The 25,910-nt window shown below is 46.0% G+C and overlaps 1 protein-coding gene across 1 annotated transcript in view; it reads left to right on the top strand.

Moving 5' to 3' along the window:
• The first annotated feature begins 9,580 nt into the window (after nucleotides 1-9,580).
• Nucleotides 9,581-25,910, top strand: part of TRIM67 (tripartite motif containing 67) — a 161,975-nt gene continuing 145,645 nt past the window's right edge. Inside the window, 1 exon segment of the mRNA XM_030195210.1 lies at nucleotides 9,581-10,438. Within this exon segment, the coding sequence (XP_030051070.1) occupies nucleotides 9,581-10,438 (858 nt within the window).

Genomic DNA, 25,910 nt, shown 5'->3' on the forward strand with positions numbered 1-25,910 from the left:
TCATACCCACCTCCCTGGCAGCAGTATGCAGGTCACTGGAGCAGTTATTAGGGGGTGCAGTGGACTTCAGGCAGGTGGACCCAGGCCCATCCCCCCCCCCCCCACCTGTTACACTTGTGCTGGTAAATGGGAGCCCTACAAACCGCCCCCCAAACCCACTGTACCCACATGTAGGTACCCCCCTTCACCCCTTAGGGCTATAATAATGGTGTAGACTTGTGGGCAGTGGGTTTTGAGGGGGATTTGGGGGGCTCAACACACAAGGGAAGGGTGTTATGCACCTGGGAGCTCTTTTACCTTTTTTTTTGTTTTTGTAAAAGTGCCCCCTAGGGTGCCCGGTTGGTGTCCTGGCATGTGAGGGGGACCAGTGCACTACGAATCCTGGCCCCTCCCACGAACAAATGCCTTGGATTTATTCGTTTTTGAGCTGGGCGCTTTCATTTTCCAATATCGCTGAAAAACAAAAATGCCCAGCTCACAAATTGTCGAATAAAACATGGATGTCTATTTTTTGCGAAAATACGGTTCGGTCCGCCCCTTCACGGACCCGTTCTTGGAGATAAACACCCATGGAGATAGACGTTTTCATTTGATTATGCCCCTCTATGTCTGCCAGATGGTAAAACTGTCATAGCACTGACATCCAGTGGCCTCCAGATAGGCCTGCATGGTGTTGAGACTCTCCAGCACTCTTGCAAAAGTGACAGGAGGTTGTTGAATTTCGTCAGCATGTGCCTCACTGCTCATTTCATCATCTGTTTCATCATCAGCCATTGCCTGCGTGTAGGCACATATCTCGACATCAGTGCTGTCGTCAGCTGTTTGTAGATCGTAATCAACAGCTACATAGTGATGAAACTCCTCTTCAGTAACACCGGCTGGGATGTCAATAGCCTGTTCATCTGACGCGTTTGAAACAGCTGCATCTGTTTCATCCCTCTCCATATCCCTAACAAAGCTTGCCCGCTTGTAGCAGTTCACAATGGTTGCCTGTGTAACATGATTCTAGGCTTCTTTCTGCATATGTAGGAAATCCAACAGTGATAGATTATGAGCCAGTTCAACAACACGTTTATCCTTGCCAGTCATACATAACGCTCATCAGACGCCGCCGCCCGATAATGTTGTTTGAAATTGGCTATTATACCCTGATCCATAGGTTGGATCAGAGAGGTAGTGTTTGGTGGCAGGAAGACCACCTTGACGTTAGACAGCCTGACATCATCACTGTGTGCAGCACAATTATCACAAAGCAACAAAATCTGATGCTTTTATGCCCGCTTCCAAATTTCCCCAGTCATCCATGAATTTGCGTTAGCCTCGTATGACACAGGAAGTCGCTTAACATTCTTGAAGCAACTGGGCTGTTTGCTCTTTCCAATGACGAGTGGTTCCAACTTCTCACTCCCATCCATATTGCAGCAAAGGAGGATCGTCAGTTGGTCCTTCAACATTTTACTTCCTGTAGTTTCGGCTTGTTTGAATGCAAGTGTTCCATCAGGAATTGCTCGCCAGTAGAGACCATTTTTGTCAGCATTGAAAATGTCACGAGGTGCAAACTCATTCAAAATGGTAGGAAGAACTGAAACAGCCCAATTTTCAGCACCAAGTCATCAGCATCTTGTTTTTCACCATGCTGTTTCTTCAATTTTATGTTGTTCCTCTCCTTCCATCTTTCCAACCATCCAACAGTGGCTTTGAATTCAGTTAGTCCAAGACTTTCAGCTAGCTGATTAGCTTTCTCCATAAGCAGTGGACCACTGACAGGAAACTGTCAGCTCCTGATTTGAGAAAACCACCGAAGAAGAGCACCTTCTACACCCTCAGCTTTTCCTGCCCGTTTACGTTTCCGGTGTGGATTTGTATTGTTTTGCCAGTCTTACAGAAGCTGGTCTTTCTGCTTTAAGATACGTGAAATTTGACTGGGATTGACACCATATTCTTTAGCAATAGATGCTTGACTTTGTTTTCATTCAGCCAGTGTTAAAGTCTTACAGTTGCGCGACGATGACAACAATGACAACTCCAGTGTACACTCTAACAACATTCTTTCGCTTATTCTGCCTGTGGCAGTTAACCAACAAGATTTCAAATTTACCGCCCCTTTGTCACGCGCCAATCAGCTTCCTTATTCCGTGCGTGCACTTATGCGGAGTCTTTCCTGCAGAGAAGCGGTCTTAAACCATGCATATAATCGAATCTCACACTTATCAGTGGTGCGCTAAACCGAAGTTTGTCCCTGTAGAAATTGATAGCGCCAGAAACGGGACCGAAGTACGGCATGCAGTTAAACAGAGCATGTGCTTATCTGACGTGCACTTAAATGGAATGCAATGTACTTCATTTTAGGACCCCTGATGAAGGCAACATTTTGCCGAAACACTACAATGTTGGGTTCATCCTTATCTTGAAGTACTTTTCGTACACCTCCATTGTTCACTGACTTTGGATATTGTTCCTAGAAGACTGTTTTTTTTTTTGTTTAAATAATAAATGGAACTGATTTGGCATCATCCTGGCTTGTGGGTTTGGCTCCTTCCACCATTTTATTTCTTTGTGTTGTTGTATGGGAGGATTTTGTTCCTTTTTTTGTGACCTGTGGGTGCCTACAAGTAAGACATGCCTATACCGGATTGAGATAGCATGCTATAATGGAAACTAGGCGCCCAGATCTTGTTACAGAATAGGCTGTCACCATATAACATCGGGCCACCCAAGTGTAGAATTGCCCCTATATGGAGGCTGAAAAGCCCTCTGGCCTGACATTATCATTATAGTAAAAGCGCAGATGAAGGGCAAATTGGCATTATTATCCAGCTGTTATCTAGATTATCAATATGTTTGTTTCAGGCCTACCAAACTAAATGAATGGTAATGACGGCAGTCAAGGGCCAACACATATATTCAGTGCTGCGGACTCTATGTATGGTAGCTCTGAATATACATATTAATTTAAGCTTCTGCTTCTGAAAATTACCACCTAGATTTTTAATCCATGTCTCAAAGTAAGATAAGAGGGTTTTGGTATTAATTCCTTTGGGAGTTTACTCCAGTAAAGTGAGCAAGCTCCACTAACCTGTGCTTTCACAAATTGTTTTTAAGTAACAATCGCCAGGGCATGGTAGCCTGAATATGAATGCATCTACTGATCACTAATTACAATTTGGTTAGAATAGTTCCACTAAACCATCCTAGTAAGATGGTGCCATTCCATAAAGAATCTTATGAGTAATGGTTAACAATGTAAAATGTATTCTGGCATGGACAGGATGCCAAAATGCAATTTTTCCAAAAAATGGACTTGCTCTGTTCCAACTAGAACCAGCCAGGACCAGCTTCATTGTAGTATTCTGTAACATTTCCAACCTAGTTGGCAGACCCAAATAAGGGGTGGGCAATGCATGAGATCTATTTGCATGCCCTACTTCCATTGTATGTAGATCTCATGCATATTCATTGGGGTAATCCTGAAAACCTGACTCGACTGCAGTCCTCAAGGACCGAGGTTGTCCACCCTGATCTAGATAGAAGAGAGCAACAGCATTAGATTGTTCTCTAATGGAAAGACATGGATTTGATGCGATAACCTAAAGTTTAAAATCTTCCTTACTGTCAAAATAGCTTGATTATGTAATGCAAGATCTGAATCTAAATAAATAACCAAGAATCTGGTTTATAGTGCACAAAGGAATTAGTGTCTCTTTTTTAATACTAGGTCCTATGCAGGAATAACTTTGCCTCTCCCTCAGGGTAGCAAATCTATAATTGCCATAATTGCCATAAGAGGCATTGTGTGGCCGGCCGGCATGAAGTCTTGAGCATCTCTGCATATGTTTAAGGCTTGCCAACTCCTGCTCCCTCCAAAGTTCCAAATGTAGATTTGCTGCCCGAGGGAGTGAGGGAAATAATTAAAACAGCTACAGGCCTCAAAGTCTAATGAAATTTCATTTAATTTTGTCAGGTTAAGTCAGACATTAGGATATCCACAGGAATTGGAATTTGGAAGTGTTGCTCTGCAAATAAACTTGAGTCTTCATCAGATGATTTCTAAAGATGAATTGTTTAGTTTTCTTTTCATCTGGAAGCACTGAAGGCCTTTTCCATTTTCTCAGATGCTTATGCAGCATACACAAAAAACCCTATTTCTTGTAAAGCATTTATAAGCCCATGAATCATTTGACTTGCTTGATTTACGATAAAGCTTTTGGTTTGCAAGACTTGATTGACATGATCAACTTGATTAAGAATCTTGCTTCATGCCACCAGTGTGCAGAAAAAGTGACAATGAATTTGCAAAAGGAGACTTTGCACAACTGCAATTGATTCAGCATTTGCTAATGTCACTATTTAAAATGAACAGCAATTTAGAAAGGGCATCCAAATCCGAAGGTAAACAGTCAAGTCTAGATGCACGTCCCAGGAACAGAATAGCCGAAGACTGGGGTAAACTTCCAACAGTGGCTTGAAATTGCATACAGAACTGAACAGCCCCAAAATAAATATAGACATACTGCAGGCAAATGTCCATGTCATCTAAAATAGATGTGGTCAAGTTTCACTTAAAGCTGCATCAGGCAAAACATGATCATAGTAACATAGTAGATGACGGCAGAAAAAGACCTGCATGGTCCATCCAGTCTGCCCAAGACAAACTCATATGTGTATACCTTACCTTGAATTTGTACCTGTCCTTTTCAGGGCACAGACCATATAAGTCTGCCCAGCAGTATTTCCCGCCTCCCAACCACCAGTCCCGCCTCCCATCAGCGGCTCTGGTACAGACCGTATAAGTCTGCCCTCCCCTATCCTCGCCTCCCAACCACCACCCCCTCTTCCCCCCAACTGCTCCGCCTGAGAGATCCTCTGTTTTATTAGATGAGCATACTCTATATATATTTAAAATACTCCTTTTGAATATATCTTGAAGATGTAAAAAAATAAAAGAAGGATCTCTGAAGATTTGTGGCAGATGCTCATAACTATAAATGGTGATTGGAGCAAACCTTCTGATGGTCCTCAAAAAAACTTTAAAACCTTAAAATATTTTATTTAGAAATAGTAAGTGTGTCTAATATCCATTTAAGATACTATTTTTCAGGGGCAAAAGTGAATTGAATTCATGTTCTTGTTCCATTGCTGAAGTTGTGATATAAAATAGACAGCCATTGATGTGCAGAAAGAAGATAGACATACAACAGATTAGACATACAACAGATAAGCACTTATACTACGTAAAATAAACAGCCACTGATGAGAAGAAACAATACAACATGGATATCCATCTTGATGCATGCTTGGATGTCTATCAGTATTAATGTGTGGATCATTGACATACAGGTTCCTGTCCACATGACCTAGTCCCCCTAACTTCCCTAGATATTAGATGTGCGACACGGCTGCCAGAAGGAAGCTTAACCTTTTGTTGGAGGACAGCAACCTTCTGGTAGTCTTGTGCTTCATGCATTACAGGAGCTTGTTCTGCAGGGGCAGGAGCCTCCCACCACACACTGTGACAACACAGATGTAAAGGAAAATCAACTGGCTCTGGCAATATATGAGTACACCTATGTCACCAGCTTACTTGAGACAGGCAACACAAAACAACTAAATTGGACCCAATAACCCTACAATGCTTGGAGCACTGACATTGCACCTTTGCCACCTCTCCCAACAAAACAGAGTAAGCAGGGTTGCCAGGTGGAAAATTTTTTTCCCACCCAAACGAGCCCAAATCCAGCCCAAAACCTGCCCAAACTCAAACCCCGCCCCTGACACCCCCACCCCCGCCATCATCAACCCCGCCCCCGCCGTCATCGGCCCCGCCTCCCCCGTCATCGGCCCCGCTTCCCCCGTCATTGGCCCCGCCTCCCCCGTCACCCGCCCAGAATGTCACTAACCCCGCCCCCCGCGGCCGAAAAAAAAACGCTTAAAAAACCGCCCAAAAGACACAAAACAAGCCCAAAAAACCGCAACCTGCTGCAGGCAAAAATTTCCCGGCAACACTGAGAGTAAGCCCACAACATACCCTGCAACTCCAGGCTCAGCTCGGTTCCAGCCTTCCCTTCCTTCGCATCATGGCTCCGCCCTCGCGCAAACAGGAAATACGTCAGGCGAGGGCGGAGCCATGATGCGAAGGGAAGGCCTGGAACCGAGCTGAGCCTGCTGCCTTCGCTTCAAGCCTTCAACGCCGGCGCACCTCAAGGGAAAATAAAATTTTAAAGGTAGGGCTGCGGCGCAAGAAGGAAACCAGCAGGGCTATCGGGGACTCACAGAGCTGCAGAGGGCAGACGGATAATGGATGACTGGGGGAGCAGGGGGGGCTGGAAGAAGGCAGAAGGAAGGGAGGAGGGCAGGGGGGAGACGAGGGTTGCTGGACGTGGGTGGATGGAGAGGATGGCAGGGGGAGAGGAGGGTTGCTGGACATCATGGGTGGGTGGATGGAGGGCAGGGGAGAGGAGAGTTGCTGGACATGTGTGGGTGGATGGAGGGCAGGGGAGAGGAGGGTTGCTGGACATGGGTGGATGGAGGGCAGGGGAAGGGAGGGTTGCTGGACATGGGTGGATGCAGGGCAGGGGGGAGAGGAGGGTTGCTGGACATGGGTGGATGGCAGGGGGAGAGGAGGGTTGCTGGACATGGGTGGATGGAGGGTTGCTGGACATGGGTGGATGCAGGGCAGGGCGGGAGAGGAGGGTCGCTGGACATGGGTGCATGGAGGGCAGGGGAGAGGAGGGTTGCTGCTGGGCATGGGTGGATGGAGGGCAGGAGGGAGAGGAGGGTTGCTGGATATGGATGGAGGAGAGGGAAGGGAGAGAGAAGAAACGCTGGACATGGATGGAGGGGAGGGAAGAGTGAGGAAGGAGATGAGAAGAGGGAAAAGGAAGAGAGGAGAGTAACTGCACATGGATGGAGAAAATAGGTAGAAGTCTGCGGAGGACCCAGCTTTTACTTACAGATGTAGGGCAAGAAATGAAGAAGAAAGGCGGAAAGTAAAGAAATAAATGGAAAGGAAGCCCTGGAAATGGAGTTAAGAGGACAGATAGCAGCAGAATTGGATACTGGGCCGGCATGATCAGAAAAACAAAGTCACCAGACAACAAAGGTAGAAAAAATCATTTTATTTTCATTATAGTGTTTGGAATATGTCCACTTTGAGAATCAGGTGCTCAACATTAAAAGTTTATTTTTATTCACTTATTTATGGCATTTTATCCCACATTAAACATGAATTAGATTCCCCCCCCCCCCCCCCCCAGGCTCTCTCCTCGGCTATAGCCAGCTCTGCAATTTGGGGGGGGGGGCGCAGAGGTGGACCAGGGAGAGAGCCTGTTGTTAAACATTTACCAGCACACCACTGCCAAAATAAAGTGAACATTTGGGTTTAGATTGTTTGTAATATAAAACGTTGTTTCAATATATAATTAAATGTATCTGCCAGTCAAGTTAGGCAGTATAGCAAGTCTCAATAAATAGAAACATAAATTTTAAAAAGGATTATGTTAGCTTTTCGACTCCTTTTTTTAAAAGCTGAGCCTTCTCTCTACCCTCCGTCCCCTTCCTCCTCCAGTCTGGAAGCTCACCTGTTCCTAAATGAAGTAAGCAAGCAATAAAGCATAGTCTGTCCAGGAATACACAACTGGAAAGGTGCTGAAGGCAAAACCCTATGTGGTTATTCCAACACACTCAATCTGAGCTATATAGAACTGTAAACATGACTGTCTGTACCCTTCTCCTCCTCCGATGTTTCCCCGATCTCCAGACTAAAACAAGCCCAGAAGTAATGTGAATTTATGCTGTAATGACCAGAAGCTAGCGCGTTCATAAAGTCAGTTTTGAAAAGGAAGATCATAAAAGCGCAGGCGCACGCGAAAGATGTGCAAAGGATTGATCTGCATTGTTCGGCACCGTTATTAAATAAATCCAGTCAAACAACATCCGCTGCGGTCAAGGGCGCTCACTTCGGCTCCTCCTTAAAGAGCTGATGAGCAGGTGAACCAATCAGAAGGCTTGGACTAGCCAACTACAGCGAGCCATGGGCGAATTACAGGGTACAACGGCAGTGTTCTGACTGGACATGAAAGCCTAGCTTACTACATCAGGCCACTCACATTTGCCATACTCTTCACACCACTGACTGCAGTGACCTGAAGGTACATCTACAATCCACGTTAACGATTGCATTGCCACGGAAAATAAATCTCATTCTCTCGTTTTTAGTTCAGCCTTAATGCCAAACGTGACCGAAGCAAGGCTTCTCAGAGAATTCCAACAAAACACCCAATATTGAACAAGCTCCTTGACTGTCCAGGGAAGGTTAATTTCTGTTAGGTCTACCACCCCTAATCATTTTGAAAAGTTGGTTCCTATGCATAAGAAAATACACATAAATTGTGTCTCATAGTTTCTCCTGTCTTATAATGACTGATAATAAAAATGTCTCGACTGAGGCACACAAGACAAAGGATCTTTCCTTTCTGCTCAGCATCAATTAAAGCGATTTTTTTAAGTCATCTGAGATAGGGAATAAGATCAGGGATTAATCACAACAGTTGTTTGAAAACGTAAATAATAATAAAGATATTTTAAAGGTATGCAACCACGTTACCTCAGCAATAAAAGCAGCCGTATAGGGGGCGGGAATCGACTCCTACACGAATATGGCTTCCCTGTTACCTTACCACTACCCGTCTTCCACCCTTACACCAATGGCCAGGCACAAAACACACGATGTTTTCTGATGTCATGTGTCTGAAGAGAAATGAAGAAATTCTAATTGTTATGTCTAATAACTATCGTATTTCACTTAAATTCAACAGTTCTCACTGATTTTATGGTAAATTCTTATTTGGGCAAAATACCAAAGTTCGAACGCACCTAATTTGGTAAAAAAAAAAATCAAAGGCTTTTTAAAACGTCCTTTCCATAGCATTTCTTTTATCCGCAATTTCGCTTTTGGCTAGCTGGCAAAAGAGCCTTGAAGCGGCATGGAAATTGTAATAGTTCTGTAGAGCAGAAAAGTGTAACACTCCTGCTCCACTCCCCCATCACGCACAGCGGAACACGTATGTACAAATAATATAGAAACGCGGACAAAAATGACAAGATTAAGAGACATCTCAGTTAAAAAAAACAAACAAACGAATAACAAACAAAAAAAATAGGCTTTTACTGCAGACATATTTTCCCAGCCACCATTCATTTGCTGAAAGCTATCTCCCCGCCCTCTCTTCCTCCCTGGCCCCCTCCCTCTCCTCTTTTTATTTCACTCTAATACAATACTGTAGTAGCGGCTCTACTATGGCCATTGCCCAGCAGGACGGGGCAGATTCCTGGGCATAAAGCGACCCTGCATTGCAGCAGCCCTGGAGCTGTCCGACTCCCTTGGTGCTGAAACGTGGAACGCTCTGGACACAACAGAAATGCCTTAAGGAGCGGACCGGAGCGGAGGGTGCAACCCATCCGTCAGAAGCACATATCGTAGTTCGCGAATAGAACCTCCCTGCAGACATTTACCTCTGTTTTATTTTGTTTACTTATTTATTTATTCGGATCGTTTCCTTTCGTTGCGTTTTGTCTAGCGGCCATGGAAGAAGAGTTGAAGTGCCCGGTGTGCGGCTATCTGTTCCGGGAGCCGGTCATTCTGCCCTGCTCGCACAATGTCTGCCTTCCGTGTGCCCGCACCATCGCAGTGCAGACCCCGGACGCCGAGCACCTGGCCCCCGCTGCCCGCCCCCTGCTGCTGCCGCCGGGCGACTCCGACTACGCAGACCACACGGACAAACTGAGCCTGCACAGCGAGACGGACAGCGGCTACGGTTCCTACACTCCCAGCCTCAAGTCACCCAACGGGGTGCGGGTGCTGCCGCCTGCTCCGGCCCCCGCCTTGGGCTCCGCCGCCTCCCGCCTGCCCTTCTCGTCCTCCTCTATCACCTGCCCGCAGTGCCATCGCAGCGCTTCGCTGGACGAGCGCGGCTTGCGCGGCTTCCCGCGCAACCGGCTGCTGGAGGGCATAGTGCAGCGCTATGTACAGAGCCGGTCGGCCACCGCCGCCGTCGCCACCGCCCGCTGCCAGCTCTGTGATACCAGCCACCCGGCAGCAGCAGCTGTGCTATGTGAGCAGTGCGACGTCCTCTACTGCGCCGCCTGCCAGAGGAAGTGCCACCCGATCCGCGGACCCTTTGCCAAGCACCGCCTCATCCCGCCCGGCGGCAGCCAGTGTGTCCCTCCCGCTGCAACTCCAATGGGCAGTGCCAAGGCCGAAGAGCGGGTGGCCGCTGCGGCACCTCCCCGCAGGATCCCCACGTGCTCGGAGCATGAGCTGGAGAACTACAGCATGTACTGCCTGAATTGTAAAAGCCCTGTCTGCTTCCAGTGCCTTCAAGAGGGCAAACACGCACAGCATGAGGTCAAGGCCCTGGGCATCATGTGGAAACAGCACAAGGTGAGTGTGGGGGAAGGGGGTTGGGAATTCTGTCCAAAGCCAGGTCCTAGCCTTCCAAAATTAGAACAACAATGCCACAAGCCCTCCCCTACTCTACAACCCCCTAGAACTGCAATTCAAACTCACAGTGATAAGATTTAGAACATAAGAATAGCCATATTGGGTCAGACCCTTGGTCCATCTAGCCCAGACTCCTGCTTCCAACAGGTTACTTGGCAGAAACCCAAATAGTGGCAACATTCCATGCCACCAATCCCAGGCAAGCAGTCTATCCAATAGAAGTTTTGTTGTACTTCAAAATCTTCCCCAAATACAGGTATTTAAACTGATAAAAACATTGAACAAGTCTTGCACTGGTACCTAGTAATTAGTATTGGTCGCACCTCTTGACGTATTACTATTTGATCTTCAAAGTGTGTTTGTTGTTCTTTTTTAAAAAATATTTTTTATTGAAGTTTTATATCAAATTGCCATAAAATATTTAGTTATGAAACATTCAACATCATAGTAATATTAACAATAACAGTGTGCTAAGAAAAAAAACATATAAATGAACTTGTTAAATGATTATATCACTGTGTATTATATAATATGAAGTGGTTGAGCACCATTAAGTGGGTAACTAATAATCGCAACCTGTTATTTAACATTTTCACGGTACTTGTTGATCTCAGATAAGTGGTGCTTTTAAATTGTTATTACAATTTTAGTCTTCAAAATGTTTTGTTTGGGGTGGGGGGTGGTGGTGGTGGTGGTTTCCTTTACAGTGATCTTTGGGCTGCTGGCCTGGAATCCAGCATCTAGTGTCTTCATTTTTTCTTGTCATATCCTAACTCAGATTCACCTAATCAAGTTATTGTAGCCACATTCCTCAGCCAGAGGGGGGAGGGGAAGAGGTGGCCACACACAATGTGGTTCCTTCTATCATGGGCCTCAAATCAGGGTTATTAAGTGCCACTGTTGCTGGTGACTAGGACTCCATCTGTGAATGAGATTTTGATTTAATCTTGACCTGGTAACCCTGTTGAATTTCAACTGAGTCAATTGATTGATTGGGATTTATTCACTGCCTTTATAAAGAGATTCACCCAAAGTGGTGTACAACACCTATATCTTATATTGTGTTAAGACCATAACAGTAGCAAAATGACCAAATATCAGCCTAACACACAGTTAATACAATGAGGTGAATGTGGAGAGAGGCAAATTAAATCCTAATAATAGCACTAATATGATACGGTGCCAGAAATGTCCACATTAAGAGGCAGAGATGCTCAAAGCTGTGGCACTAAAGCCAACAGTGCAAACCCCATAGCACGACAACAGCACAGAAACTTCAAATTTTATGCGTGCTATTAAACCAAAAGCAAGGGGGAGGAATGTGCCTGGCGCATGCACTCAAAAGTTTCATGGTAAACACAGCCCTTGAGCACACGCCCAGAAAAAAAAAACGGAAATGCAAGCACACATCAGCACAGTTTTTCTGCACCTTTAAATATTAGCTTTTCAAAAATTGTTTGCATTTGAATTTTTGAAAGGCTCATATTTAAGCACAGAAAAATAGGCGCCAAGTTTTGCTTGCACTCACACACAAGTTCTTACTATCCACGCTCAGAGATTGCATGAGCTTCCTTCCACTTCCTAAAGAAATCAAAACTGGCAGTTTAATGTGAGAAATTCAGAAGAAATCCGTTCCTCAAAACCTTCAATGCCATCCCAGAGCTGGTGGTAAGTTTTCAGTGTTAAGGCCAGCACTTGTATCTGCGCTGTCATCTGAGCATTGGGAGGGAACACCGAGTGACCTCATTAACATCAGTTTGAATACATTTAAATACAATTTGAGACCACCTTTGGCATGCACATTGATACCTGAGCTACAGCTCCCTGAATATCATGCACACATTAACATGTTTGCTAGTTTGGTGCTAATTGCCCTTAACGCTGGTGTTAGGTTTTGAGCATCAGCACAGTAGAAAATTAATATCATAGAAATATGATAAATGTTAGAATATAAATGACACATCATAATGGGAAGTATGGTAGAACAATCATATAACACACAGTAGAGAACCATAGGGATAGAGGGTTTATTGGGTGGGGAGGGGGGTGGTAACAGGTGGATTATAAGTTTGTAAAAAAGAGAGCAATCTTTCTGATAGTTTATAGTTTATTAGTGCGCTCTATACCGCTTAAACTGACCAAGCAGGATTAAGCAGTGTACACACTACAAACAGAGAAGGAACCTTCTGCTCAGTGTGCTGCTGCGGCTCGGAAAGCAAATGGAACGTTGGGTATTATTAGGAAAGGTATGGAAAACAGGTGTGAGGATGTTATAATGCCGCTGTATCGCTCCATGGTACCACTGCACCTTGAGTATTGTGTTCAATTCTGGTCGCCGCATCTCAAGAAAGATATAGTGGAATTGGAAAAGGTGCAGCGAAGGGCGACTAAAATGATAGCGGGGATGGGACGACTTCCCTATGAAGAAAGACTAAGGAGGCTAGGGCTTTTCAACTTGGAGAAGAGACGGCTGAGGGGAGACATGATAGAGGTATATAAAATAATGAGTGGAGTGGAACAGGTGGATGTGAAGCGTCTGTTCACGCTTTCCAAAAATACTAGGACTAGGGGGCAAGCGATGAAATTACAGTGTCGTAAATTTAAAACAAATCGGAGAAACGTTTTCTTCACCCAACGTGTAATTAAACTCTGGAATTCGTTGCCGGAGAACGTGGTGAAGGCTTGGCAGAGTTTAAAAGAGGGTTAGACGGTTTCCTAAAGGACAAGTCCATAAACCACTACTAAATGGACTTGGGAAAAATCCACAATTCCGGGAATAACATGTATAGAATGTTTGTAAGTTTGGGAAGCTTGCCAGGTGCCCTTGGCCTGGATTGGCCGCTGTCGTGGGCAGGATGCTGGGCTCGATGGACCCTTGGTCTTTTCCCAGTGTGGCATTACTTATGTACTTATGTACGTATGAAAAGGAACTTCATTTTTTGATAGGAAAGTGCAAACACTCACACAATATCAAGACATGGACAACAGGTGAAGGAAGATAAAGTGGAAATAAAATCAACATATAAGGTGGCAGAGATAAAAGGAAAGACAACATAACCAAAATCAAATCAGCAAACCTTATGTATCTGGGGCCCGAAAGTCTGTATGAACAACCAGGTTTTGAATTCGGATTTGAACTTTTTTAAAAGAAGTGTTGCTGCAAAGGGAATGGGGGAGATTGTTCCAGACATGATGAGAGAAAATGTCTCGTAGAGTCTAGATAAGTAAATTTTGGACTTGGGAGAATCAGGCGATGGTCATTAACTGAATGGAGAATTCTGGCTAGAGAATAAGGAATTGTGAGAGAAGAGAGAGAATTTGGTAAACCTACACGGAGAGCTTTGAATGTCAATGTAACAACCTCCTTGTAAATGATACTTTGGTGAACCGGTAACCAATGGAACTGCTTTAACAAAGGTGAAGTATGGTCATAGTGGTGTGCATGGCATACTAAATGAATCCAATTGCAGTGTTTTGTAGAGTTTGTAACTTCTTTAATGATGATTGGGGTAAATCTGAGTAAATGATATTGCAATTATCTAAACGAGATGTGAAAAATAGAACAAGTGCACGTAACTGATTTAAATTTTAAAAAGTGGCAAATTGCCCGCAGTTTCCGAAAATGTAGAAAACAGACTTTAGGTAAGTGAGAAATTTATGGCACGAATGATAAGGTTGAGTCAAGAATGACACCAAGGTAATAAAAACTGGGTACAGGGGTAATTGGAGTTCCAAACAAGTGAATGGGGAACGACAGAGGTATTCATGCACCAGCAAACCAATAGGCAACGGTTTTATCCATATTGAGTACTAAATTGTGCCCTATTAACCATGATGCAACTGAATCAAGACAGGATTGCAAAAGTCCAAGTGATGGGGATAGTGGGGAAGTGGCATTTTTGTATCCATATCTTGTGTTATCTTCCACGTTGCTCAATAAAAATTGTTTTAAACATAACACACAGAAACATGTTATCACAAAATCAGCACAATACAACTGAGTAACATCTTAATAGACAAGATGTGTAAGACAAAGGGATTGGGATAAATAAGTGGGAGACTAGATTGAAGGCAAATTGTATGTACAGTTGAATAAGGTATATGGAAGTGGTCTCAGTTACAGGGTGTGCTGCAACCTAGTCCAGATGAGGAGTGAAAACTTAGAGGAAAAGCCAGGGTTTTACCTGTCTTATTAGCCCCTCTGGGACTGAGTTCCAGAATATGGAAGTTTCTATTCAGAAGTTCATGGGTATAATGAAGGAACCTTAGCATCAAAGATACCTAGAAGGCTAACTTATTCTTTAGGTTCTCTGGCCCATTTTTACTTGAAAATCGGACATTGAGTTTTAAATTTGGTCCTGTAAGTTACTGGTTGCCAGTGCAGTTTTTTTGCAGGAAGGGTATGATGTGGTTATGCTGCCTGCAATGCTCTGTCAGTTGTGCTACTGCATTCGGAATTAGTTGAGCTGGTACAAACTCTTTATGGTCTAACCAGTATACAGGGCATTACAGTAGTCTAGCCGGAACTGAAACATAATCACGATATGGACTACTGAAATCAGTCTCATCTCAGTATATGGAGAGAGATTTTTTAGCTGCCACAGGTGATAGAAGCAGCCTTTAAGGTTGCCTGAATTTGTAGGATCAAAATGATGAATCTAACAGTATCCCAAGACTCCCGACCTGTGATTTTAGGGGGGGGGGTTATATTTCCCAAAAGGGATTTTGAAGTTAAGTTCCTGTTCACTTGTGTTAGGAACTCAGAGAATCTCCATTTTACTTGTGTTCAGGCAAATTTTGTTTATTTGTTTGGGGTTTCTTTTTTTTTTTGCTCATTCCTGGTTTCCTGCTAGACAGATAGTCAATGTACTCAAAACTATGGGTAGATGTGGTTCACTGGGTATGAGTAGCTGTACATCATCAGCATTAGGTGTGTGCATTAATTTAAAAAGGATATAGGAATGGTCTGTAACATCAGGGATGGCTGAAGGGATTGTGGCACCCTGAGCACCCTTCCCCCCGCAACTCCCTTAGAGCCAAATCGGCTCCCAACCAGCCAGTCCCCCTCCCCCGCCTGCATATGTCGACTCACCTCAGATGCAATGGGGACAGGAACAATCCTCACTCACTCCTGCTCTGGTTGCTGCCTTCTTCAAAATGGTGCTGCTGGCCCCTAGGCCAGAGCAAAAACAAATGGGGATCCCTCCTGCATGTCATCTCTGGAACCTATCTTTCCTTCTCTTACTCCCTAACATCCTTTCCCTGTCTCTCTCCTTCTCCGGCCTCCTATTCTTTTCCATCTTTCATCTACTCTCCATTACCGCATTTCAACCCTCTATACTCACTATCAGATTGAAAAATAATCACCCCCCCCACAAAAAAAAAAGAACAATCTGACTGCCTTCTGGTTTTCAATAGCCATTTATCTAGCCCCCTGCCCCTTCTCCCCATGGTCTAGGATTTCTCCCTCTCTCTTCCCTCCACCCCACTGTGATTCAACATCTTTCCCTCCCTCCCCTCCTCTCCCCTCTAGGGGACCAGCCCACCCTTCCTCCCTCCCTGTCTTACCTCTATTCCAATCCAAGGGTTCAGCCCACCTGCCTACCTTTCCTCCACTCCACCCGCCCTCTCTCACCTGGTTCAACATGTCCTTCTCTGTTCCGAGTTTGTAATCTCCCCCTCTCCAACTCCACCCTCCCACTCTTGAGTTTGGCATCCCCCCCTCTCAACTCCCCCCCCCTTAAGTTCAGCATCTACCCCCTCTGAACCCCTTCCCCTGAGTTCGGCATCTCCCCCTTGCAACCCTCATCCCTGGTTTACCTAACCTCTCTCTCTCTCTCTCTCTCTCTCTCTCTCTCTCTCTCTCTCTCTCTCAATCTCTTTAGAAGTCCTGGGCAGCAGCAACCTGACCCAGAGCCAATGACCTTGTCCTCACAGAAACAGGAAGTTGGACCACAGGAAAGGCTCTAGGTCAAGTTGCAGGCAGTGCAAAAGTATCACTGCTGCTTCTGGTAACTTCTAGAAAAAAGAGAGATTGATTTTAAGGTAAATGGGGGGGGGGGGGGAGGAGTTGAGAGACAGAGAGAGTGAATGTTGGACTGCAGGCAGGCAGTGGAGGGAAATTTCGATGCCTGAGCAGGGGAGAGGGGCAGAGCAGAGCAGGTGCCCGACTAGGGAAGGGAGCAGAGCGGGTGGGTGGAAGAAGGTGCTTGGCATGTAAAAGCACTGCAAAACACACTGCTGTGAAGGCTGAGCTGGTGAGGCAAGATTTTGGATAAGCCAGTGCTTATCCATACCTGGTCCATACCTTGAACTGGCACTGTGTGACATCTCCCATGTCATTTTGTGTGTGAGTTTTTTTTTTTACTTGAAATGACAAAAGACATCTGAAATTTTGGTTTATTTCCCATATTTTAAATAGTGCACCCTAGAGTATGTATTATTTATTTATTTATTACATTTGTACCCCGTGCTTTCCCGCTCATCGCAGGCTCAATGCGGCTTATATAGTAACAAGAAAATACAATTTGTAGTATCAGAATCAACAAGGGAGGTATGTGGTAGGACAAATGAGCAAGGAGTAAATGGGATAAAAGAGGTATGAGAGAAAGGATAGGGATAGGTAAGGAAGTGGTGCGATAAAGAAGAGGTAGGGGAAGAGCATGGAGGTTAAGAAGGTTGGTAGGAACATGCACACTCTTTGTGAACAGTGGACACCCTTTCCCAGTAGTGCACACTGTTTGTGAAAGAGTATGCACTACAAACAATATTACTCCTGAAATGGAAAAAAAAATCTTTTAAAAACCCCGAACAAAACATTATTGTAAATTACATGGGAAATTACATAAAACATAATGTTTTTGCACTGTACACTCCTAATCAACATACAAATAGAACTATGCATCCATCAACTGAAGCAGCTCAACCAGACGCTTGAGAAACATCATCATATATAATCTATATAAATAAATCCCACCTTGAACGTTCTGAAACTCCCTCCAACTGTGGCAGTGAAGTCCTGAACTGCTGTAGTCCTCCTGGCTATTCGGACTACTCACCACCGCCCTCAGCCACGCCCCTTCTGCGACCTACGCCACGCCCCAACTGGACATAAAAAGCACCATGAACGTTCTGAACCACACTTTGAGGCTTCAAAAGTTCGTATGTTCGAAGCTCTGTAACCACTTTTAACCACAGTACATCTGGGCGCCGCCATGATCTGAAACGAGCGTCACAGCTGCGTCACACCAATAGGAATACAACAAGCCTCGCTGCCAACCCCTTCGTTGTTCTGCCATTGCTCCGCCCTCAACGTCATGACGTTTGACGCAAGGGCGGGGCCTGGAGCGATTTCCCACCCCCCCACCTCCCTGCCTCCCTCCCTGCCAACCCCTTCGTTGTTCTGCCATTGCTCCGCCCTCGAGGGCGGGGCCCGGAGCAATTTTGGTGGCTTCACCACCACGAACCTTCCAGGCTGAGGCTGAAGGGTTCGTGGATTCGTGGTGTGAAGCCTTCAAGCCAGCCAGCCGTCTCTGCCCCGCCCTCGCGACAAAACAAACAAATCCGGAAGCGAAACGTCAGGAAAGGAGGCGGCGCTCCCGACGTCTAGCCTTCCCTTCGCTGTGTTCCGCCTTCAAAACAAGGCGGAACACAGCGAAGGGAAAGCTAGACGTCGGGAGCGCCGCCTCCTTCCCTGACGCTTCGCTGCACGAACCGCCACGGAGGTAAGTTAAAAAGAATTAAAAAAAAAAAAAAAGGGATGCATGGATGCGAAGGGGGGGGCATGGATGCGAAGGGGGGGGGAAGAAGAGAGCGGGCCAGGCTGGGACATGGGAGAGAGAGTAGCATGGATGCGAGGGGGGGGGGGCATGGAAGGGCGAGAGGGGACTTGCTGGAAAAGGATGAATGGAGGCGGCAGGGGACAGAGGAGCATGGATGGGTATGGATTAGGAGGGCAGGGCACAGGGAGAGAGGGGAATTACTGGAAATGGATGAATGGAGGGGGGCAGGGGACAGAGGAGCATGGATGGGCATGGATTGGGAGGGCAGGACTCAGGGAGAGGGGAATTGCTGGATAGGGATGAATGGAGGGGACAGATGGGCATGGATGGATATGGATTGCAGAGCAGGCCTCAGGCAGAGAGGGGAAATGCTGGATAGGGAAAAATGGAGGGGCCAGGTGACAGAGGAGCATGGATGGGCATGGATTGGAAGGGCAGGACTCAGGGAGAGGGGAATTGCTGGATAGGGATGAATGGAGGAGACAGATGGGCATGGATGGATATGGATTGCAGAGCAGGCCTCACGCAGAGAGGGGAAATGCTGGATAGGGAAAAATGGAGGGGCCAGGTGACAGATGAGCATGGATGGGCATGGATTGGAAGGGCAGGACTCAGGGAGAGGGGAATTGCTGGATAGGGATGAATGGAGGGGACAGATGGGCATGGATGGATATGGATTGCAGAGCAGGCCTCAGGCAGAGAGGGGAAATGCTGGATAGGGAAAAATGGAGGGGCCAGGTGACAGAGGAGCATGGATGGGCATGGATTGAAGGGCAGGACTCAGGGAGAGGGGAATTGCTGGATAGGGATGAATGGAGGGGACAGATGGGCATGGATGGATATGGATTGCAGAGCAGGCCTCAGGCAGAGAGGGGAAATGCTGGATAGGGAAAAATGGAGGGGCCAGGTGACAGATGAGCATGGATGGGCATGGATTGGAAGGGCAGGACTCAGGGAGAGGGGAATTGCTGCATAGGGATGAATGGAGGGGACAGATGGGCATGGATGGATATGGATTGCAGGGCAGGCCTCAGGCAGAGAGGGGAAATGCTGGATAGGGATGAATGGAGGGGGCAGGTGACAGACAAACATGGATGGCCATGGATTGGGAGGGCAGGGCTCAGGGACAGAGGGGAATTGCTGGAAAAGGATGAATGGAGGGGGCAGGGGACAGATGGCCATGGATTGGGAGGGCACGGCTCACACTCTCTCTCTCATATACAATGTCTTTCTGACTCTCACTCTCACACACTCTGTCTCACACTGTATCACATTCACTCTCTATGTGCCACACAGTCACTCACACACTCGCTTGGTCTCATACACTCACTCAAACAGAGAATCTGTGTCTCACACACACACTCTCTCTCTCGCCCACACACACACACTCTCACTCACACTGTGTCTCACATACACACTTGCACACACTCTCATTCTCACACACACACTCTCTCACAAACACACTCACACCCAGACTCACGCTCTCTCTCACACAATCACACTTTCACTCTGACTCTCAAACAGTCACTCTCACATACACTCTCCCAAACATACACACTCCGAGGAAAACCTTGCTAGCGCCCGTTTCATTTGTGTCAGAAACGGGCCTTTTTTACTAGTATATAATAATTCTCACCTCCAACATTCTGAGGCTACCTGGAACCGTGGATCATGTTGGAGTAGATAATAGTGATGTCACACAACCCACACCAGATTGGCCAGTAGAAGGGAGAGGGGCGGAGCCACAATACAGGGAGCAGCGAATCAGCACAACACGGGGAATGCACAGCAGCAGGAACAGAAGCCTCTCTCACACAGTCACTCTCTCAAACATACACACTCAGAGGAAAACCTTGCTAGCGTCCGTTTCCTTTCAAACAGAAACAGGCCTTTTTTACTAGTATTAAATAAAATAGGTGGCAATCTAGATCCTTGTGGTACCCCACAGTTCAGTGCCCAAAGTGATGAGGTGTTGCTGAACAGAACTGACAGATAGGATTTGAAGCATGCATTACTGTGCCACTGATACTTGTTTCTGCCAGCCATGCAAGCATAATATTGTCAAGGCTGCTGAAAAATCCAGCAGCACTATAAGGTGTATCCCTGTCACAGTTTCTGTGGAGCATGTCAAGCAGAGATACAAGAACTATCTCTGTTCTATACCCAGGGCCGCTGAGAGATAGAGCTGCCCCCCCCCCCCCCCCCACTTGGGACACAGCCGCTGGACCCCCACTCAGGACACAGCTGCCAGGCTCCCCACCCACACTTGAGACGCAGACGGTGGGCCCAACATGGAACAGTGAGGATGTTATAATGCCTTTGTATCAGTCCATGGTGCGACCGCACCTCGAATATTGTGTTCAATTCTGGTCGCCGCATCTCAAAAAAGATATAATGGAATTAGAAAAGGTATAGAGAAGGGCGACGAAAATGATAAAGGGGATGGGACTACTTCCCTATGAGGAAAAGTTGACGTGTCTAGTAACATAGTAACATAGTAGATGACGGCAGAAAAAGACCTGCACGGTCCATCTAGTCTGCCCACGATAAACTCATGTGTATACCTTACCTTGATTTGTACCTGTCTTTTTCAGGGCACAGACCATATAAGTCTGTGCAGCAGTATTTCCCGCCTCCCAACCACCAGTCCCGCCTCCCATCACCGGCTCCGGCACAGACCCCGTATAAGTCTGCCCTCCCCCATCCTAGCCTCTCAACCACCAACCCCTCTTCCCCCCGCCACCCAATTTCAGCTAAGCTTCTGTGGATCCATTCCTTCTGCACAGGATTCCTTTATGCCTGTCCCACGCATGCTTGAATTCAGTTACCGTTTTCATCTCCACCACCTCCCGCGGGAGGGCATTCCAAGCGTTCACCACCCTCTCCGTGAAGAAATACTTCCTGACATCTTTCCTGAGTCTGCCCCCCTTCAATCTCATTTCATGTCCTCTCGTTCTACCGCCTTCCCCTCTCCGGAAAAGATTCGTTTGCGGATTAATACCTTTCAAATATTTGAACGTCTGTATCATATCACCCCTGTTCCTCCTTTCCTCCAGAGTATACATGTTCAGGTCAGCAAGTCTCTCTTCATACGTCTTGGAACGCAACTCCATACCATCCTCGTAGCTTTTCTTTGTACCGCTTCCATTTTTTTAACATCCTTCGCAAGGTACGGCCTCCAAAACTGAACACAATACTCCAGGTGGGGCCTCACCAACGTCTTTTACAGGGGCATTAAAACCTCCTTTTTTCTGCTGGTCACACCTCTCTCTATACAGCCTAGCAACCTTCTCGCTACGGCCACCGCCTTGTCGCACTGTTTCATAGCCTTTAGGTCCTCAGATACTATCACCCCAAGATCCCTCTCCCCGTCCGTGACTATCAGGCTCTCCCCACCTAACACATACACCTCCCTTGGATTTCTACTCCCTAAGTGTATCACTTTGCATTTCTTCGCATTGAATTTTAATTGCCAAACGTTAGACCATTTTTCCAGCTTCTTCAGATCTTTTTTCATGTTTTCCACTCCCTCCGGGGTGTCCACTCTGTTGGAAATCTTGGTGTCATCCGCAAAAAGGCAAACTTTACCTTGTAACCCTTCGGCAATGTCACTCACAAATATATTGAACAGAATGGGCCCCAGCACTGATCCCTGAGGCACTCCACTACTCACCTTTCCCTCCTCCGAGCGAACTCCATTCACTACCACCCTCTGGCGTCTGCCCGTCAACCAGTTCCTAATCCAGTTCACCACTTCGGGTCCTATCTTCAGCCCTTCTAGTTTATTCAAGAGCCTCCTGTGGGGAACCGTGTCAAAAGCCTTAGCACGTCCATAGCACGTCTTTGATTTAATTCTCCCGTCACCCAGTCAAAGAATTCAATGAGATTCGTTTGGCACGACTTCCCTTTGGTGAAACCATGTTGTCTCGGATCTTGCAACTTATTGGCTTCCAGGAAATTCACTATCCTTTCCTTCAGCATGGCTTCCATTACTTTTCCAATAACCGAAGTGAGGCTTACCGGCCTGTAGTTTCCAGCTTCTTCCCTATCCCCACTTTTGTGAAGAGGGACCACCTCCGCCATTCTCCAATCCCTCGGAACCTCTCCCGTCTCCAAGGATTTATTAAACAAATCTTTAAGAGGACCCGCCAGAACCTCTCTGAGCTCCCTCAGTATTCTGGGGTGGATCCCGTCCGGCCCCATGGCTTTGTCCACCTTTAGCTTTCCAAGTTGTTCATATACACTCTCTTCCGTGAACGGTGCTCTATCCCCTTCGTTTTCAGGTGTACTTTTGCCAGTCCCTCTCGGTCCTTCCCCAGGATTTTCTTCAGTAAAAACAGAACAAAAGTATCTATTTAGCAAATTGGCTTTTTCTTCATCATTTTCTACATAGCGTTTTGCTGTATCTTTTAGTCTCACAATCCCCTTTTTAGTCTTTCTCCTTTCACTAATATACCTGAAGAAGTTTTTGTCTCCCCTCCGTACATTTCTAGCCATTTGTTCTTCCGCTTGCGCCTTCGCCAGACGTACCTCTCTCTTGGCTTCTTTCAGTTTCATCCGGTATTCCTCCCCGTGTTCCTCTACTTTAGATTTTTTGTATTTCTGGAACGCTAACTCTTTAGCCTTTATTTTCTCAGCCACTTGCTTTGAAAACCATATCGGTTTCCTTTTTCTCTTGCTTTTATTTACCCTCCTTACATAAAGGTCTGTGGCCCTGTTTATTACTTCTTTTAGCCTGTACCACTGTCCTTCCACTTCTCGTATGTCCTCCCAGCCCATCAGCTCCTTCCTCAGGTATTCTTCCATTTTGTTAAAGTCAGCTCGCTTGAAATCCAGGACTTTGAGTTTGGAGTGGCTGCCATCCACATGAGCTGTTACATCAAAACAAACCGTTTGATGGTCACTGTTTCCCAGGTGTGCAGCCACTCGGACATTTGACACACTATCCCCATTCGTGAGCACCAGATCCAACGTGGCTCCCTCCCTCGTGGGTTCGTTCACCATTTGTCTGAGCAGAGCACTTTGGAAAGCATCCACAATCTCTCTACTTCTTTCCGATTTTGCAGACGGAACCTTCCAATCTACATCCGGCAGATTAAAATCTCCCAACAGCAGCACCTCTCTTTTCTTCCCCAACTTTTGAATATCAGCGATCAGATCTTTATCTAGTTCTTCCAATTGTGTCGGGGGTCTATAGACAACACCCACGTGGACCAAGGTTCTATCCTCTCTTTTTAAGGTGATCCATATTGCTTCTTCCTTTCCCCACTTCCCTGTCATTTCAGTTGCTGCGATATCATCTCTCACATACAGAGCTACTCCTCCACCTTTACGTCCCTCTCTATCCTTCCTAAAAAGATTATAGCCTGGTATGTTTACATCCCATTCATGGGAACCATGGAGCCATGTCTCTGTGACTGCAACTATGTCCAAGTCAGTCTCCAACATCAGGGCTTGAAGGTCATGAATTTTATTGCTTAGACTGTGAGCATTTGTGGTCATTGCTTTCCAACTACATTTCCTAGTATGTGTTTTGGGTTTAGTGATTTGTGAGTGTCTTTTGTCTTTGGGTACCTTCTCCTCTTTTTGTTCCCTCTTCTTTGCTTTTTCTTTTTTTTCTGCTTCAATTTTAGTTTCAGAAACATCACAGTGCTGTAGTGGAGCAAAAGAATTTTGTAGTGGCAACACTTGTGTGGGTGGATGCTTCTGTGTCACATGACGAATTCTGCCTGAGCCTACTGTGAGCCATCTGTTCCTTTGTGGTTTTATTCTCTGAGGCAGTGGTGAGAAGTTATGATTCTGCACAGTCCTATAAGTTGCTTTAATTGCATCTAATTCTTGCATTACTTTATATAGCTCTTGTTTTAAAGTAGATAGCTGAAGGCAGATAGGACAAGCTTTAAGTTTCCAGATGATTGGCCTTGAAACCAAAGCAGCACAATTATTGCAGCGAATAAAAGTCATCCTGATTGGTTGAAATGGGTATGAACAGGTGTACTATGTTGGAGTATGATAGAGGTCTATAAAATAATGAGTAGAGTGGAACGGGTAGATGTGAATCATTTGTTTACTCTTTCCAAAAATACTAGGACTAGGGGGCATGTGATGAAGTTACAGAGTAGTAAATTTAATACAAACTGGAGAAAATGTTTCTTCACTAAACGTGTAATTAAACTCTGGAATTCGTTGCCAAAGAATGTGGTAAAGGTGGTTAGCTTAGCGAGGTTTAAAAAAGGTCTGGATGGCTTCCTAAAGGAAAAGTCCATAGATTGACTTGGGGAAAATCCACTACTTATTTCTGGGATAAGTCGGGATCTTGCCGGTATTTGTGACCTGGATTGGCCACTGTTGGTAGGCTTGATGGACCTTTGATCTGTCCCAGTGTGGCAATACTTATGTGGCAATACTTATGTACTAACACAGCCACCACTGCTGCCCCTCATTCACTCTCGGGCTGCAACCAGATCCCGGTGCCAGGCCCTCCTTGGAGGCCAGGGAGCAGCAGACTCACTGACGCACTGACTTGATGGGCCCCCTACATCAGTGCATCTGCTCCTTCCCAGCCTCCAAGGGGGACCCGGCACCACTATCTGTATCTCACCTGCTCCAGTGTGCCGGGACCGGTTCTTGATAGGAGCAGGAGAGAGACAGACCCCAGGGCCCGGTGCCAGGCGCCCCTTGGAGGTCGGGCCTATGGAACTTTGCCCTCCCCTGCCCCCCCCCCCCCCCCGGCCCTTCTATACCCAGATCTGGTAACAGATTAGTTCTAGGCAGTTTCTTTCTTCTAGCCAGTTGTTGAATTGAATGCAGACCAACTGTACTATATGTTTTTCCAACAGAGGAATGTCAGACAGGTAGTTTTCTAGCTTGTCCTGATCAAGAAAGGTGTGTCACAGCCCTTTTGAGTGCTGCTCACAGCTGCCCTTCCACAAAAAAGGCATTGACAATTTTAGTGGCCCCATGAATGAAGCCTCTTCTTGCCAACTGTACTATCTTTGCTGGACAATGGACAATGATCAAGGGGGCACATGTCAGCCATAAGCCTTTACACTGTTACCTGACTGAATGAGTCCCACACGGCTGGGCATGGGGAAAGGGCAGGGACAGGATGAGGAACTGTTCTCATTAACTCTGACTCCTCAGCTTTGAATATCTTTTCTGGCACCAGTATCTCTCCCAAATCTTCCTCTGTGAAGACTGAAGCAAAGAATTCACTTAATCTCTCTGCTATGGCTTTGCTTTCCCCGAATGCTCCTTTTATCCCTCGGTCATCTAGAGGTCCGACTGATTCTTTTGCTGACTTCTGCTTTTAATATACCTAAAAAAAAATTTTACTATGTGTTTTTGCCTCCAACGCAATCTTTTTTTCAAAGTCCCTCTTTGCCTTCCTTATCAGCGCTTTGCATTTGACTTGCCATTCCTTATGCTGTTTCTTATTATTTGCAGTCGGATCCTTCTTCCATTTTCTGAAGGACTTTCTTTTAGCTCTAAAAGCTTCCTTCACCTCACTTTTTAACCATTCCAGCTGTCATTTGGTCTTCCTTTCTCCTTTTGTAATAAACGGAATATATTTGGCCTGGGCTCCCAGGATGGTTTTTTTGAACAGCATCCATGCCTAATCTAAATTTTTG

The sequence above is a fragment of the Microcaecilia unicolor genome, chromosome 3 (genome assembly GCF_901765095.1).
Source record: "Microcaecilia unicolor chromosome 3, aMicUni1.1, whole genome shotgun sequence".
Lineage (NCBI taxonomy): Eukaryota > Metazoa > Chordata > Amphibia > Gymnophiona > Siphonopidae > Microcaecilia > Microcaecilia unicolor.